Here is an 18,905-nt window from a genome sequence, read left to right as displayed (position 1 = left end):
TGCAATCGTTTCATACATAGAGTAATCTTTGTTTACTTAAAAAATTGTCTTTCTAGTTAATACAAAACAGTGTTGCACAACACTAGCCTAATTTCTTTTATTAAATAATAACTAACTGTAGTTTAGCGTTAAACAATAAAAGCCCAGTTGTCCATGAACAAAGATTTTCATTGTTTTGTTGATTTTGCGTTGTATAAAATTCAAAAAGTGTGCCTAAACGAAATGTAATTGATAATACTTACCAACAAATTTATGAAACTTGTATTGTACATTTTTTTTATATATATATAGGAGACGAGTGCATTCAAGCAAACAAACTTCGGCCGATTGTTCCACCCCTGAGCTATGCGACACTCTTTCTATCGACAGCCACAGCATATCTGAATATGACGTAGCTAGCCTCACTGAGTCCGTGGAAAGTTATTACAAATCATATGAAGATATAGCAATTGGAGAATCGGCTGACAACGGCTTGAGTAACTCGTTCCAGCCCAATGATAGCTGCACTCACTCTTTATCTTCTTACGGCGATGACCTTTGGCAAGAGGTTGGAGATGCAGGTGGAGTTCTACAGCTTCATGGATGTGACATATCACTGCATATTTCCGCGCGCAGTAAACCCAGCATTGAAATCTGCGAGTCGTGCGCAACAATGAATAAACCAGAACAAGCAAGACAACGAAAATACAGCACTCCTGTTCTTCAAACACAACGCAGACTAGACGTCAGACAGCCGATGTCGAGAAAGAGGTTTGCCAGTTCTAAGCCACTAAATTCCAAAGCCCCTGCAATCAAATTAACAGATTATGATTGTCCAGCAGTGAGCACAGCTTTTATTGATGGACGACTAATTCTTGGGCTAGAAGATTCTCCTGATTCTATGTTGCTTAGTAACAACATGGAAAATTCCGAAGGTAATCCGCACAAACTTGCACAAACCTTTGTCATTGCTGGACCAACTGTTCGACTGGACCTGAAGGACTCACGTGTGATTGAAGCAAGAACTACTCTTCAAGTCAACATCAACGTTGCGTTGAAAGATGAAAGCAAGGTGATTAACGCTTTTATTGTTAGCCTACCAATAGCCTACATCTGTCGTTTAAGTACATTTAAAAAAAAATCACAAATATCTGATAAGTAAAAATATTTTCACTTGAACTGTCAGTTAAGATTTGTTACAGGCCTTGCGTGTTTATTGAACAAGAATATTTTTTTTTTTTAGTTTATTGTCAGTACTCGCCACATTTAATTCGGCCTCTAAGCCACAGTTTCTTTTCAGGAAAGTGATACAGAAATGAAACATGAAAATTCTTGTGTCTTTACTTGTTTACAAAGTACATCCCATTATGGACCTTACCGAGAGTTGAAATCCTGCCACCAGTTTGGAGATAGTTTACAGGTGGCTCTTGACAAATCGCAACTTAAAGATTCTACTACCCAAGGTTTGTTGCATGTAAAGGATAAGATACAGTCAGGGCTTCCCAAACTGGGGGTCGCGTAACGAACTTCAGGGGTCGCAGAAAGTATACCAATTTGCACAAGGTATTGCATATTAACACTTCTGTGTGAGATGCTGTGACGGTTATAAACTTTATTAAGAGTCACACACTCAATAGCCTGCCCGTATTTTTAAAAATTTATGAGGTGAAACGGAATCGGAGTTAAATACTCTTTTACTGCATTGTGAAGTGAGGTGGCTTTCAAAAATCAAAGCTTTAAAATGGCTAAAATTAACGTTGAAAACTGAAATCGTGATTTTTCCAACAGACTAAAATTCAATCTTGGTCCACTATTTTCGCATCTAACATTTGGATTAACATTAGGCTATGCCAAATGCCAGATTTGCTCCAAAAACTGAATGAATTTAATTTATCCCTACGAGGAGAAAACATCAATATTTTGCATTGAAATGTAAAATTGGTGCGTTCATCAAAAAATTGAACATCTGGAAACCAAAATTTCAAAATGATTTATCTGAAATGTTCTCACACTACGCCTACCGTTCCAACCTAAGCAACATTAAAACCGTCTTGAGACCAGCTTTAGCTAACATTGAGCCACGACTGGACTTGCTTTGTAGCAGATGGCAGTCACACCCATCACACTGAATAAATGTGTTTACTTTTTTGTTTTGTTTCCAGTAGGCTACCCATAGGCTTCGTAGGCTAATGATGGTCAGAAATAAAAAATAAAAAAAAACTGAACTGAGTGCCGGTAAATTGTTTTTTACATTAATTAGTCGACCTCTGTCAAGAGAAGAACAATAAAAAAATCGCGTTATTACGAAATGGCTCGAACTAAGCAGACCGCTCGCAAGTCAACTGGTGGCAAAGCGCCCCGAAAGCAGCTGGCAACGAAGGCCGCTCGCAAGAGCACCCCAGCCACCGAGGGCGTCAAGAAGCCTCATCGTTATCGACCGGGAACCGTCGCCTTGCGTAAAATCAGACGTTACCAGAAGTCAACTGAACTGCTCATTCGCAAGCTTCCCTTCCAGTGACTGGTTCGCGAGATCGCCCAAGACTTCAAGACCGACCTTCGTTTCCAGAGCAGCGCCGTCATGGCTCTGCAAGAAGCCAGCGAGGCGTACCTTGTCGGCCTGTTCTAAGACACCAACCTGTGCGCGATCCACGCCAAGCGGGTCACCATCATGCCCAAGGACATCCAGCTAGCCCATCGCATCCGCGGAGAACGCGCTTAAGCGTCGTTCTTGACTAATTAATGTAGTGCTAGTTTTATAACGTCTCTAGTAGCTAAAACAGTAGCCTAACTGCTAGTATCTAAATCACATTAGCAACATCACTACGGAACAGCAATTGCATTAAAACGCGAGAGGTCCAAGCTTGCTTTACCTCGATTTCGGCACATAGTCTCAACAATAATTGACTTTCAATTAACAAGATTATTTTATTTTGTTGACGTCTGGTTGCAGTTGGTACGATCATCCAGAGCACGTCTCTTCTGTGTATTTTTGCTTGTCACTGACTGACATTCCGAAATTGGATGGAAGTAGATTTGAAGACTATCGTATTCTTTGTTGGGTTGCATTTACTCTGCGTGTATGTAGCACTGTGTATGTTGTCACAACACAAGCAGAATAAAGTTATTATCACAGTAATAACTTTATGAATATTTGTCGTGTAAAAGTTCCAAAAAAAAAACTACCTCCACCGACTAAGTACGGTAGGCTAAAACTATCTGTCTGTTGATTTTTTTTTCAGAGACCGGTAATTCATGCCACGTCTATGTGGTACCTGTTCTTAAACAAAAAAATCATCGTTATTCTCTGACCTCCTTATGGGAATGTATTTCTCATAAATCCTTTCATATCGGAATATACGGACCAAGACGCACCTACGGCAGAAGCACTTGGTGCGTATCAATATCAAGCTCAGGGTTTAACCCGACCTTACTCAAGGTTCAAAATGACAAACTTACGTAAGTAAAGACATGTTATGTTTGCAATATCTTTTTAATACTTATAGGTTACCTACTTCTATACTATTACTGTTACCGTTATCTATACTATATTAGCCTATTGCTTAATATTTGCCAAAATTGTTTAAAAAAATTAAATTAATTCGTTCTCTTACCCTAAAACGCTTTGTTGAAAGAGATATATTAAGTTTTCTTATGCATTTTCAGACGATTGACATTGCGACTTCTCAGTTCCTTTCATTTTGTTGTGCACACCATTCAAGGTTACAAGTTATCTGTACGCCCGTCATCTTCGTCTTTGTTAGTCCTGGAAACAGATCTTACTAATGCCTTGTTTACGGAAGATGAGATGCGTACAGAATCACGAATAAACAGACTATTTGTCCTGAACCACGCTTTACCAACTTCAGCTTATGACCGAGGATCTCGAGGAGCAAGCAGTTCAAACCGAAAGTTTATTGTCGAGTTGAAGGGATTGTCAAATAATCGAACCTTTAAAATGAATTGCAAAACTCCCAAACTAAAAGTAGCTGACTATCCCTCCACTTTGCCTCAAGCAGTCGTTGAAAGATTGGCACAAAACGAAGAATCTTCAGTTGCAGCAGTTGTTGAATCGAAGCTGCATGACATTTCATTTCAGTGGTCCATGGCACTGCAGGATGCAAAGCTTAACTTCCATAAAACAACATCTTTTCCTGGATTAAACAGACTCATTTGTGGAAGTCGTCTTGCTCTAAGTTCAAAAGCAAACATCACCAAACACAGGTGATTGAGATAATTGTGTGAAGAAACAAAGCATTTTAGAGAGAAGTAATAGATTTAACAGCTTTGCCAAATTTTTAAGGTTTTTTAAGATAATATGATTTCCATCCGACAAACTAGCCTCAACTCAGACTTTTTGACAAAAAATTGAGCTTGATTGACTTTGTTAAACCACTATGAAATCTAGGCTAGTTACTTTTGTAAAAATATCCAATAATTTCTAGTTCTGTTTTATTGGTTTAACATAGGCGTAGCCTAATTGTCAATCAACTGTCGGCTATTTAAGATATTCTTTGTTGATTTGTATAGGCTACTCACCAATTCCGCATATCAAATTTAGTCCCAGCAGCTCAAAAAGTTTGCCCACCTCTGGTTTAGCCAGTGCTGTGTTAAGCCCTTTGTGCCCCAGGGCCAAAATAATTTGGGGCCCCCTACAGGCAAGGAAATCTATAATATAATGTGTATTTCACTGCTACGATATGGAAAGGTGATTCACTTTAATAACTTTCTGACCAGTTCGAAAAACAAAGCAAATGTAGGCTAGGCTAAGTGATAGCAAACACAGGTCTATAATGTCATAGCTACACGTCCTTTGTTCGGAATGAAAGTCAAAAGCATTAAACATTTTTAGTCATAAATACTTCATTCAATCCAGAACTTATATCACACAGTAGAAGCTAGCATGAAAATTTGGCATGCTCATTAAATTGACTGATTTTATTTTTAAATCGGACAAAAATTGACTAATTAACTCTACCAATACCAGGTGTGAAAAATACAGGGTATTTCCATCACATAAACAGTTGTATTTTTTATATTCAGGAACAATCGAGTTCAAGCTTCTTATATTTTGAAATATCAGCAAGAGGAATATATGCCTCTTTTGAGCAGGCACACAGTTTGGACAAGCGAAAGTGGAAAATCAAAACAAGAATGGTGGATTTGTTATTGTAGGCATCATGTGGGTCAGTTGTAGACTAGATTCACTATTTTAAATAGGCTAATGCAATGGCGGTACGCTCAGGGGCGCCGGAACGATTTTTGACTGGGGGGCAAGATTACGAAAAAAGGGCACTTTTGTTTACTAAAAGGCCAATTTTTTTTCAAGTTTTAAGATAAGACATAGCGATAATGCTAATCTATCAGCTCACTATGTATTGAGTAATGATAGCCTACAAGTGTCCGGTATACAAAGAAGGGCATCATGCTATTTTATAATGATGTAACCTACTGTCAAGCCTTAAAGCAGCCTGCGGCCATGGCCGCTAAGTAGTGCTTGAATGAACCGCCGGTGCTACCTCCTCAATCGGCCAAGTTTGGCCGCCGGTCTCTCCTAGCCAATTATTTAATTTCGCAATACAATGATCGTGGATTAACTGTCGAAAACATGCAGTATCAAAGAGTGACGCAAAGTTAGGTCAGCGCGTCATAATCGCCACTGTTGCATTGTGTGGGGAATATTTGTTATTGATGGAATATCCATCTGCGATCGCCAGCGCTGTAAGTCTTGTTTGTAATTCCCGACGTTTATTTTAACAAAGTCTTAATCCGAATTGCTAATTTACATCATCTGGCAATATTGTCGTTTTTATGTCGATTCGATGTTGTCGGACATTGAACCGTTGTTAAAAAGGAGAACAAAGTTAGTTCACATCAATGGGGAAAACATTTTTTGATCATATTTTGCAAAAATTATGCTTCTTTTAGTAATGTCTTTTAGTAATGTACATCATTGAAATAGCTAAAACCTCAATTGCTAAGGCAACAGGATCAGATGTCAGTAGATGTAACAGAAAAAATATTTCGCACTTGCTAGTGCATAGTCAGTTCTGATAAAGGGCAGTTAAAGCCTACAAGTAATGTTTTAATCATTGAAATACTTATTTTATTACCTTGTCGTCATCGTCAACACATGTCGAACGTTGTTTTTGGTTGCTAAAAAGAATTCTAGGGGAGTAGCGAACTTTTATAAAATCAGCCACATTGGAGACACTCGTGCGAGTGTCGTTTGAATAGTACGTACTGGATTACAATCCCGATAAAGCAGTTTGCGTGGTGCAGCGATTCTATTGTAGGACGTCGCCCAGGCCCAGACTTCAATAACGCCAAGTGATCATTTTAGCATTGTTGCAAGTTTAATTCTATTTACTTGTGCTATCGTTATTTTTATTTTGTATTTTGGCCTCCAAGCACGCAGATTTGGCCGCCGAGAAGGAGCTCCCGGTAGGCCACGATGGCTGTCGAAAAAAAAACGAGTTTTAAGGCCTGTACTGTGTTGCAAAATTTTGTGCCGTAAATATTATTTTGAGGCAAAAATGAAAGATTATAATTAGGCTAAAATCGAATAGCAGAAATTGTTATATTGCAAAATGTGCAGTAGCTTACATGACTTTAAAAGGGCACCATTGTCCCCCTGCCCCTCCATCTGCAGAAAATTTGAGGGCAGGGGGGGCATTCGCCCCCCCTGCCCCCCCGCTTCCGGCGCCCCTGGGTACGCTATTTATGTTATGTTCAATTGTGCAACGGTTCCAACGAACAAGTTAGACAAAGTTTTGTCTGCAATAAAATTAAAATCCAGCAGCCCATTTGCCAACTGCCCTATATTTTTTTTTCACAAGCTTTCCGCAGACAGCAAAAAAATCTGCAAGAAAGAGTACTCGGTCATGAAATCATAAGGAAAACAGTCACGCCTGCATTTGCGTGCTGTAGGCTGCAGGTTTATAGTTACACAGACTTTGTCACTGATGTTGTAACATTGGTAACAAATTTTCCACAACTAATAGCGTATCTAACGCAGTGCAAGGGAGAGAACATATGTTCTCAGGTGCTGCATCACTACCTGGTGTTAATTACCTGGATTTAATTGCAACAAAACTTTTAAATTTCCAAAAATGCATAAGTTTTTATGGCTAGCGCTGTCTCATCGAGTGAAGCAAATAGTGTCATTGTCCTCAGGCGCTGGAAATCTGAGTTAAGCTCCTGTCCAAAGTCCACAAGGTGGTAGGTCCAGTTAGATAACCATCTGACTTTATGAATAAATGAAGGGTAAAACCAAGCAACGCTGGTTAAAATCTCAGTGAGTGGGCAAGAACACATTTTAAAGACAGGTTTTTATTTAGCGGCATCCAGTAGATGAAATAGTTCATAGACAACAACACTTTCATCAAGAGGGTTTTGTTGTGTCGTTTCACGGTGATATTTGAGTGGTTTCATTGAGTTTTTGTTAAATTGTTTGGTTGCATTTTAGTTTCTGTATCTCTACTGTATAATCGTATGTATAGTCGTATTTTTGATACTGCTATTTTGCATTCATCAAATGCTGGCATTTGCACAACAATCTAACCTCTTAGTGTTATTTATTAAGTAAGAATCGATTTCGCTATAGTAATAGCATCTTCAGCTACACATTTTTAAAAGAAAATTTGAAAAATACGTAGCACGCAGCACCAACAAACCTGCAGGCTAATAAAGTTTTTTTGTATATTGACGTTAGATTTTTTGAAAATTGGTAGAAAGGGTTTCAATTAGGCTGCGTTTAGTTAGAAAAACTTAAGCTGCGGTACTTCCTTACTGGCTAATTTGCAATTGTATAATTTGAACAGGTCTTGTTCGAATGGATACTGTGCAAGTGATGGACTTCAAAGATCTCACTGACTGGAGCAAAACCCGAATTACTGTCAGTAAACTTGTAGAAGCTTTGCTGAAACCAAGTAAGTTAAGTGATTTTTCTTGAAAGCTAGTCTGCTTGAAGCGGAAGTTAGCAACTTGTTCTTAGCAAAATAGGAGTTTATCCTAAAGACCTATTTTTTTATATAATCCAGTCTGACTAGTAACAATATTGGTTGCTCACCTCAGATTAGAGTAAGGTTACAAATTGCTATTATTGCTTTTGTTTTCAGTTCAGCACCTCAAATCCGATGAGGAAGATATTTTTAAGAAATTGTGTGCAAAGGTGTGTGACTGGCCTCGTTTCGGTGCTGCTCTTGACTTTGCATCACCTTTTCTGTCTGGTTTGACGTCATCTAACGCTCTCAATCGGGGAGAAAAGATTTCTTTTTACATCAGAAACTACATCGTGAGTCTCTTCCATTTCTTAGCAAATAATGCAGAGGTGTTTAATTTTCTGCATATTCCACTCCATAAAACCAGTTGAATTTTTCACTGGAATATATTGTGATTCCGGCACATTAATGGTGGCTAAACTACGCTGGACAGCCAAGGCTACCTAAATTCTATCGTCTCTTCATATGGCGATGATTTTAAAAACTTCATTGTCTTTAAGTTAATTACTGCTATATAGTGTATAGGTATAGGCTATAGGCTATAGGTCTACGCATTCAGCAGGCAGTTGTGTGTTGCAATTGGACTAATTTGTTTTTATTTGGCAGTTTTGTTGGTTGCTGGCTACCGGTGTTTTACTAACAATGGTGACAGGGGTGTGCGGTGTGCACTGTCCCAGACAACAAAATACCTCAATTTTACATTAATTCAACGTCTGCACATATTGAATCAATGAAGGTCTACTTTGACAAAGCAGAGATTTGCGCTTCATAAAATTCAGCAAAACTAATGTACAACCAAGAACTAACACCGAGCCTCGGCAGACCACAAAATAGGCTCCTGTCGCGATTCTTTCTATCTCTTACTGGGAAAGAGACTTGAGAAAGATTAATGACGTAGTTTATTGGGATATCAATGTAAAGCAGTCAAATAAATGGTCGAAAAGTTCTACTAAATAGTGAGATGATAAATGAAAATTCTTGAAGGATTTTAACGAATGGCTCAGCACTTTTAACAAATAATCAAAGTTATCTGTGAATAGCAATAGATTCCAACACATGTAGGCCTAACTCTTACAATCGACTTTAACGTACTGCACTCACAGCTTCTCACACAACTGCAATCTCGATCACAACTTCTAATAGCACCAACTCTCATCTACTCGTATTCAGTGACTTCAACTTCAATTCAACTCATCTCAATAATAATTTTCATCTCTGTATCGATTATATTAATTACGCAAATTACACCATTATTTATAGCAGGTTTGTTTTGATCACTAACTTCCAGAAGGTACGACAATGTTACGTCATAATAACTCATTGTTCTGGTCAAGTTGTACCACTCGTAAACATCTTCGTAACGTCAACAACCTATACTACCTGACAAATTGTTCAATCAAGTTGGTGAACCTTCTAGTCTTGCACGTATGCAGAATCTTCTAGAAATACATTACATAACAAAGATGTCGCAGTCAAAGGTCACTTTTGGACAGTAACCGATAATAACATCTCTTAAGAATTATACAGTTAAAACAGTACGCCCAAAAAAAAAATTCTTCCTTCTCTCTCTCTATGCTTGGTCAAGACACGTAATATAGCTTGTGTGAGGCTTTGCGTATTGATTGTGACAGCTAAAAAAAGTCAAATCTTCATCCAATTTTACATATTTAACAGAAATACTGCTCTGCCAGTGCAGCTAACAAGCAATTTCATCGTGAGATCCTGAAAGCTCTTCTTTATTCTGAACACTACAATTTGGCGACGGAGTTGATTGCTGATTTTTGTATCTTAACTGTGTCTGCTGAAATTGCAACCCAATGGGAAGAACTAGCTGAGGTTCTGATTGGAAATGTGAAAAATTACACTCATGATGTGTCAGATTCAGACGATGAAGTAAGCAATTTTTCTCAGTAATTTTAACCAAAACCGAGTGAGGCCTGCTCAAAAAATTTCTCTAGTCTAATGATTCTGCTTTAAACAGAAATGTTTTAAGACTAACCAAAGCATTAGGTCTCTGAATTTTCACAAGATTAATATTAAAAAGGAAGCATCTAAAAACGTGAATTTATTGCCTGAGATGTTATAATGTTAGAAATAGTGCAATGGATGGAAAGTTAGTTTATTCATAGAATCATCGTTCGCCCGTTAGCTCAGTGGTTTTAAGCTCCCGACTTTGTTTTCAAAATAACCTCACGATCAAGCGACGCTGGTTCGACTCTCGGGGTGCGCTTGAGCAACGCATTTTGAGGACTGCTCTCCATTCAACGGCATCTAGTGGATGGAATAATTTACAGACTACAACACTTCAAGGCAAAGTATCCGTATATATATCGGACTGTTTGCTATATCAACTATATCTTAAAATCAGCCTACTATACACAATATTTCAGGTTTTTTGGAAGCCTGCTCACAATTTTTTGTGTTTCTGGAAAGAAAGGTTTGGAGATAACTACAAGGGAGTAATTTTTGGTCTACATCAAGCACTGCAGAGTCTATTGGATTCTTCTAATGTAACTTTACAACTTCTTATTGAATGTGTCGCTGTTGTCAGAAGTTTCGATGCTTTATGCCAATATGATACTAGATTATAGTTCTAAACTTTTTTGCTAGGCCTATAACTTGTTAAAAGTTTGTATTGATCGTGAAAGCATTTTTTTTTTTTCTTTAACTGAGTTACAAATGCAGCTTAGCCGATGAGCTGAAATCTAATAGAATATAGGCTAACTTAAGCTAGGCTTTCTACGCTTAAATTGTATACCGTATAGGCTAAGCCTAAATTGTATACCGTATTTATCATAGGCTATAGACTGCTTGTGTTATATTATTTGTGTTTGGTTGCACTTGTTTGCCACAACGTGGCAGATCCCTGTTGGTTGGCTCCACAACCACACTTCTGCAGCCTATTGCTTACGCAGTACGCGTCGCACAATCTAAAAAAGAACTGTTTTTAAAGCGCAGCTTACTAGATGTAGACTTCAGCCTGTTTTGGCGATTAGTGCACAAAAAACATAGCTAGCCCCAATGGGATACGCAGGATTTTAGTAACGGTGGTGGTGCATTCGATTCGATTTGACATTTTTTGACAAAGTTTAGCACTTTAATGTTTTATAGCCTTTTTTTTTAAAGTGTTGTTAGATTTCCCTGTGTGCGCCACTGGCAATTAACTTATTAGGCTATGCAACTTATTAGGCTATGTGCAAATAATGTATTTGTTTATTTGTTTGAGTGAACCATTCGTGCTATATCTAGGCTTCAAAGTGAATTTGTCAACCTATGTGCAAAAAATTCTTTTATACTGAGCTTATATCTTAACTTCTTGACTCTACAGTACAATAGAGTGAGGTCAAACCTGGTAGCCTAGGCCTACTCAGGGCCTCTGAGAAAAATTTTCACTAGGGGTACGAAGAGTCATTCCGGGCCCCCCTTTCACTCCGGGCCCCCTTTGTCTTGGGAAAAACGCGTGATGTTTGCTTAGGCGTATTGAACACCATACAAAATGGTGTGTTGAAGTCATTAATAAAGGAAGACCTGTTCCACATTTAAAACTCGTTTACATCAGACGACTGGATAAAAAAATAACTCGCAACTTTCAAAGAGATTGATATTCAGAAAAGGAGTGGCTGTGCTTTAAAAAATCGTCTATTCTGTTTTCCCCGTCTCTTGTTTTCAACACCCAGTGATAATGTTTGGACTAAAGAAGAGATTTCTACCACAAAGTCACAGATGTTTTTGTCCTAAACGGTAGGCGCATGGATTTTAGTTTTAAATAAATGTGAAAGCATGCTGCTAATTTTTTTTTGATTGGTACGGTACCGTTTTTGTTGTTGTTAAAGAAAAATTATTGTAAACGTGACTTTAAAAAATTGGTGCCTCACCATCAAGGAACCTCACTGCACGCCACTGGTGTTATAGGCTATGTATCTGAAACAACAAGTCAAGCTCTCTACCAAGGCCCAAACATAACATCTTGTTAAAACATAATCAAATTAATCATCTGACCAATAACCTTTCTTCATTAAGTTTTGCATTCACCAAATGTCCAGCAGAAGGGAACGAAGTAACTTTTTTTACTTCGGCTGCGCTCCTACTCCAAAAGTATTCACTCAGGCTTCTGCTCCGAAATTCATTTTAAAATAAAATGAGCGTGAAACTACCTTTTTCAAATAGTTTTTTTTATATAAAAAGCCCGGGTTTTTCTCAAACCTGCTTTTGCTACACTTTGCCCCCCCCCCCCATGGACAGAAAAATAACCAACTTTTATGATTTAATTTAGGATGCTTTTAACAAAACATTTTTGCACGTAAAGCATTAAATCACCACTTTGGGCCCCTAATTTGCGCGCAATGCATTCAATTACCTTTTCGGGCCCTTTTTCTACATTACGGGCCCTCTCCAGGACTAAATAATAACAACTTTTATGCTTGAATTTAGTCGTTTAGGAAGGTTTTAACCAAACATTTTTGTGCGTGAACTAAAAAATCACAATTTCGGACCCCCCCCCCAACATCCACAGTCCTGGGCCCTCAAGGATACGCCGTACCCTTCGCACCTCCCTCTCATAGGCCTTGGACCTACTTATTAGGTAGGAAAGGTATGCTAAACTTCTAAAAAAATCTATTTTTAATTTGATGATATTGGTGAAATACAAGGTGTGCATCTTGATAAACAAAAATCATTATTGGGCTTCAAAATACACAGAAAGCGGCTAAAACAACGTTAGATTAGTCAAAATAGGAGCCTACTTCTCAGACCTCATGCTCAACTAATTTCTTTTTCCGATCTTGACTTTTACATTGTCTATTTTATTTTAAAGTAGCCATTAAATCGCTATAAAAAAAAAACTAGACCGATAATTAGGCTAGATGTCAAATTTTTGTTTTTCCTATTGCCGGTCCTCAAGGCTACTGTATTTTCATTTTAAAACCGGTCCGTGAGAGAAAAAGGATCAGGAACCGCGGAAAATCTCTGATTTCTAACATCTAACTCATGTTTTGAAGTTCATTTTAACATCTTCTGTGGGTTTTCTAGGCAAAAGAGCTGGAAAGGTACCGAACTGTAAAAAAAATGATTTCTGCTCTAGTTCGGACTCTCTAGCGCATTGGCGGCTCGTGCGGAAGGGATGCAGGGCTGCAGCTCCCCCTGGGTTGTGAAAAAAAAGTTTTGTGTTGAACTTCTTTCTATTTCCAAATCCTAAATTCTAATTAAAAAAAAAACTTGTCCTAACTTTAAAAACATTTAAATTTTAGCTACTGTGTCGTAATAATTATAACCATCCTTACTTTCTTGTTGTTTTCTTGACTCCAGTTTCCTTTCTTGACTGATTTTCCTTATTGTTATTGAGTTTTCATTGGAAACTTTCTGTGGAGGGCTGCAGTACAACCATAGATGACTATCTATGGTACAACTCTGAATGTTACTGTTTTATGACGACGTAGGCTATCGGAAATCCCCAGCTACTGTATACTTCTATAGCTTTCTGTTAAACTCAGGGCCGTTGACAGGATTTCTCAGGCCCGGTCCCAATTTATTTTCGGGCCCCATTCATCGACAATGCTATGAATATAAAGGTAGTGTACAAATTTTTATTGATGTCGTTTGAGCATGGTCATTTAACAAATCCTGCGCAATCTTAAAATTTCTTAAACCACAAAACTTACTATCTCTATCTAGCCGTTGCTTTTTTGAACTTTTATTTGTCACATGGCGCTAGAGTATTACTTCTCGATTCCATTGATGTTTCCCTGGTCATTCTAGGCTCACCAGAAGAGAATTTGCAGCAAAGGTAGTGCAGACAGTCAGAAAGTTTTCAATTTGATTTGGGAAAGGTGTTTGGGCCTCAGTCAAACATTTGTTGATTGCTGCAATCTGAAAAGCGGTTTTGGTCTAATTTTTAGTGCAGAAATAGGGATAGCAATCTTCTTACCGGTGCCATTTCAGTTTTTGAGTTTGAACAAATATTAGCCTGTTTATTTTGAAATTCGGGTTTCAGGTAATATTAGTGGTTAGGGAAATCACTATACTAGACTAAACTAAGTTCTTATTTTACTGTTTGGTGGGCTGGTGGCTGAAGTGGCTATTTCATCACCAGAAAGCTGAAGTGGGCCCGGTATTTTACCATCTGACGGCTGAAATGGCTGTTTTAACTTCTGATGGCAATTTCTTTAGATTTGATCAATCAATCAATCATTTTATTTTTCGTCATTAACGCGTCCGGGACGAAAAAGATACCAACTACAAAAATCGATATAAACCTACCAGCACGTTAACGAACGGGAAAGGTGGCAAAACCTTAAAAGGTTTAAAACGTGCCTGAATGAAAAATTATGTAGTAGGCTATATATCAGTAGTTAGCACGGCCACAAAACCCAAAAAAACAAATAGCAAAAAATAAAACAAAAACAGAGAAGCACACATGTAGTAATGAATGACAGCCTAATGAAAAGTGTTGTGGATTGAATTTGCCAGTTCCAATATTGATGTGGATGAGCAGTCATAATAATAATAATAGGATGGAGAAAAAAAAACGGACATAAAAGAAACCCATCCTCAGGCAAAAGCCCATTTCATTGTGGCCCAGGAGAGCAGGTGTTGAGCTCTTTCTATGGTTAGACTGCACATCACACAGTAGCCTAAAACGATTGAGGTTTGATATCCAGTTTAAGGTATTGTTTCTTGTCCTGGTGGGTGATGGAATGGATGAGCTGGTAGATGATGATGTCCTGATGGTGTTGTTGATGAAGCTCTCATCCCCTTTTGCAACGTGTCGTGTTGATTATGGAGTATTGCGTTTGCTGTTAATATCTACAAACATAAAAGTACAACACAAGCAATCGATATTATTGTTAGGTAGGGGAAGGTGGGGTTAGTTGAGTCATGTTTCAGATTTTTCCTTATATTTTTTTACCTATTGTAGATACACCTATCAAAGTCTAAGTGAAACAAAGGTAATGAATTATGCTTGCTACTACCCATTTATTAAAATGCTATCTCACGTTTAATTGTCATTTTTATTACCTTGAACACAGAGCACCGTTTGACTCAACCAACCCCGCATGCAGGGTTAGTTGAGTCAGTGGGTGGGGTTAGTTGAGGCGCAATGGCATTCATGAGATGCATAATTTTTTGGGGCTATTGGGCACCGTCCCCATCTGGCAGACTGGCACCTCTGATCTATGCCATCAATGAACGTTTATTGTATCCAGAAGTGGGAAATAACCTATACTTTGTACTATGGGCCACAAGAAATATTAAAAATACCAGGCGGGCCACATGGCTCCTCCAAATTCGCCCGTTTCCACAAACTTTTCATAAAAAAAGAGTTTTCACAGCAACCAGTCACAAATTTTCTTCGAATTTGCCCGACTTCATGCCATTTCTCTAAAAAAAATTTAAAAAAAGGTCTTCACCGCAACCAGGCCCAAATTTCTCTCGATTTCGCCCGACTTTATGCCATTTCTCTAAAAAAAAGGTCTTCATATCGCCCAGACCCAAATTTCACACGTATTATCGAAAGTAACATGAAATCTAATACTTTTCATGCTCCCACAGGCCACATTATATTGCTTTGCGAACCACATTTGGCCCACCGGCATTAAGTTCCCTACCCCTAAATTAATCACAAGTGGACATGTAAAAACAGCACTGTTGTCGGTGCACGCCAAATGTGCCCAACTGTTGCATTGGAAACATGTAGAACTACTACTTCCACCATAGGACAGCACGAGTTGCATCAAGTGCAGCAATAACGAATCGAGCAATTCCAAGAGTATTGATGGTGCCGATCATAGTCACCAAATCTCCTCTATCCCTAAAAACAATAGACCCAACTTGTTTCCTGCCTTGTTTGTGGTTTGAGCATCCCATCTTTACTTTAGAAGCATCAGCTCCAGTTTCATTTATCTTCTTCAAACATCTACTAAACGTTTCTTTGTCCACACCAACTCTTTCTGCTGCCTTTCTTAACGACATACCATCTTGCACTAACTTCAAACCAGCTTCAAAAGTCTCCATAAGCCATTGTCCACGACCAGTTTTTTTTATAATTTTTAAGACTTAATTTGACAATATTTTAAAGCTAAACAGAAAAGTAATAATCAAATAATAGCTCATTTTGTCCAAGTAACTGAATTAATAATGCGCGTTTAGCAATAAAATTCAGAAGTAAGATTTCAGCAGCCTGCAACATGAGGTAGGGTTAGTTGATTCACTGCCTCAACTAGTCTTGCAGCTATTGACTCAACCAACCCCAATCCTTCCTCGTGACAATTATTGAAAGTATTATCTATACGTAAAGCTTTATCAGTTTTACACAAATGCACTGTGCATAAGATAGCTATAAACTATATGAAACTTCGACGCTATCTTCGCTTACGCCTATCATAGCTTCAGCATCCTAATCAACTTTGAGCTGAAAATATTTACTTTTTAGTCCAAAAAATGGCATTTTGCTGACTGTATAACCTGTATAACTTACACAGCTGCTAAAACAAGATGGACGCAGTTACCCATAATGCTTATTATTTCAAGCAATTAATCTTCACGAAGTCATGCTTGGTTAGTCAGAAAACAATGGTGACTCAACCAACCCACTGACTCAACTAACCCCACCTTCCCCTAAGCCTAATCTTTTGTAAATAATTTCGGTAATATTAAGATCTTGATAGGCTAATGTTTGAAGTCGCGGGGAATTTTTTAAATCTGGTGTTCCAGACAATTGTTCACCAAATCAAACGTCATATAAAAACCGTTCAGGTCTACTGAATCTTAGCGTATTACGTCATGGAATTTTTCCTAAAAAATGAGCGAATATTGCACCATCGTTCGTAAGACCTGATGAAACATTGCATCATCACCTTTGAACACCTGTTTGAATTGCTTGACAATGTTTCACTATTACGTCACAGTAACTGTTTACGTGAGTTTGAGATATTGAAATTTATTCTCTCATTCTTAAAATTGTTACTTGGAAGTTGGTCGCATATTTAACTGTTTTGCTTATTGCTTGAATAAACTGGACAAAATTTCCGTCTTTTATCTAAGTAGTTTGTATTGTAGTGACAAGTTTTTAGTGGCGTACTGTGTTGCGTCCCAATTTCGACAGCATTGAGGCTATTTTTACAAAAATACAATTCTTGAAAAGACGTTTCGGAAGAGTGTTTCTTTTCGGTCATTGCATACAGACGAACGGATCTGGGAATCTTATGTTACAATTTTCCCACAAAGAGATTATGGTTTACCGCTGCGACCATCTGAGTCCCTTAAATATTCTAGGCCCGGGCCCAAAATTACCACCTAGACCCCCTGTCAACGCCCCTGGTTAAACTTGCTAAGTCACTGGGCTTGCAGTCCATTTTGCTGTTTTACATCTTTGCTTGTCCAGGTTGTGACTGACTCAGAAAGTGACTCGGCTGAATTCGGATGTGTCATTATGCCGGTTTATTTTTAGGCTAACGAAAAATAGGTAGGCTAGCGATGTCTTGCTGAGCGTTAAAAAAAGAAAAACTGGATGGTTTTATAGTAAGATAAAGTTATGTGCTAGAGTGTATTTAACTTGTGTTAATTAAGAGGTGGTGTAGTTATACAGTGATTTGTAGACTTTTAATACAATGGGTGTATAGTGTTTACTTATAGAGCTACAGACAATAGGGTATTGTTATTGGTCTATCAACATCGCAGTCCCTCTACTACAAATTACCACGAGCTGCCACTGCTGTAGCCGTAGCGTATCTCGTTTCGTTTTTTAAAACGTGCCGTAAGCTAACGTCAGACGTTTACAGCATTTTCCGCTGCAAAACAAATTATTTTATTTATTTTTTCAACAAGTTTGCTCTTTTAATTTCATTGTCAATAAACTGATATTTTTTGCTTAATAAATCCATCTTCATCTTGGACTTTACTTTTGCCGCCGAAAATGAATTCTAGTGTCGGCTGTATAACCAAGTGGAGAGAGCATGGGTACGACACTCGAAAGGACAGTTCGACACTGCTCAAGAACATATGCGGTTGCGTCTTTGCCTTGAAGACATGCCATAGCCTAATCCAAACAAACAACAATTCGAATAAATAAAGTCGTGACAGTCATACAAAAAATGATTTTACTAGTGCATCTTATTCAAATAGAATACAAAATTATAATTAGCAAATGGTCAAGAAATATTTAACATAATAATCATACCGGTACTCAATTTATGATTAAGAAATGACTTTAAACAGCTCACTTTACTAATGCAGTTAATGTACTTTGATAAGCATATAAACGTTTTCTGCGCTGAACTATAACGCTGATGTAGCAAGCACAAAGAAATCGTGTTATTTAAAGAACATGGTCAAAAAATAACTTCAAATGGTATGCTTAAGTTGAAACATGCTAGCGCATAACATAACCATGCACTAACGTTGATATTGGATCTTTTAAGATGCCGCAAAAGCTTCGACAAGTTACTACGTGAAACAAGTAGCGTGTAATATACAATGGCAGACAGTCGAATGGTATTTAAACATTGTGTCACGTAGGAGTAGAAGATTCTTACATAATAAATATTTCGCAATCGGACATTTACTGATAAACAACCTTATGACGTCATGACAAACGACGCTCAGAAATCATGAAAAACAACAGAACATTCCAGAGTTGCATACTTACAGACGATTCTACAAATACGTTGCATAATACAGATTTCCCATACAAAGGTTACTTCAGGTCATAACCGATAATAACACACCGCACCAGAATTCCATAATGAAAACAGCACATTCTGTCAAGACGCAAAGCAGCCCGACGCGAGGCCTTGCACATTGATTGTGACACATTGAATCAACGTTCACAATGCATGTCTATGTTTAAAAAGACGATCTTCTTCGTTTGAACCTTCTTCGCCACTCTGGGGGTCAAGGGGCTTTGCCTTTAACTCTTGGTCGGTGGCGGCG

The 18,905-nt window shown here is 38.1% G+C and overlaps 1 protein-coding gene across 1 annotated transcript; it reads left to right on the top strand.

Moving 5' to 3' along the window:
- Window positions 1–421: 421 nt before the first annotated feature.
- On the top strand, window positions 422–11,242 carry LOC145779052 (SH3 domain-binding protein 4-like; the record flags this gene model as incomplete). The annotated part of the gene is made up of 9 exons (XM_082590630.1): window positions 422–1,051; window positions 1,280–1,442; window positions 3,219–3,435; window positions 3,643–4,200; window positions 5,020–5,162; window positions 7,800–7,907; window positions 8,097–8,272; window positions 9,654–9,872; window positions 10,370–11,242. Coding segments are annotated over 9 exons (2,415 nt in total), but the record flags the coding sequence as incomplete, so codon positions are not given.
- Between the last annotated feature and the right edge of the window lie 7,663 nt (window positions 11,243–18,905).

Source organism: Aplidium turbinatum, chromosome 10 (assembly GCF_918807975.1).
Source record: "Aplidium turbinatum chromosome 10, kaAplTurb1.1, whole genome shotgun sequence".
Taxonomy (NCBI): domain Eukaryota; kingdom Metazoa; phylum Chordata; class Ascidiacea; order Aplousobranchia; family Polyclinidae; genus Aplidium; species Aplidium turbinatum.
This window is presented reverse-complemented; position numbering and strand designations above follow the sequence as displayed.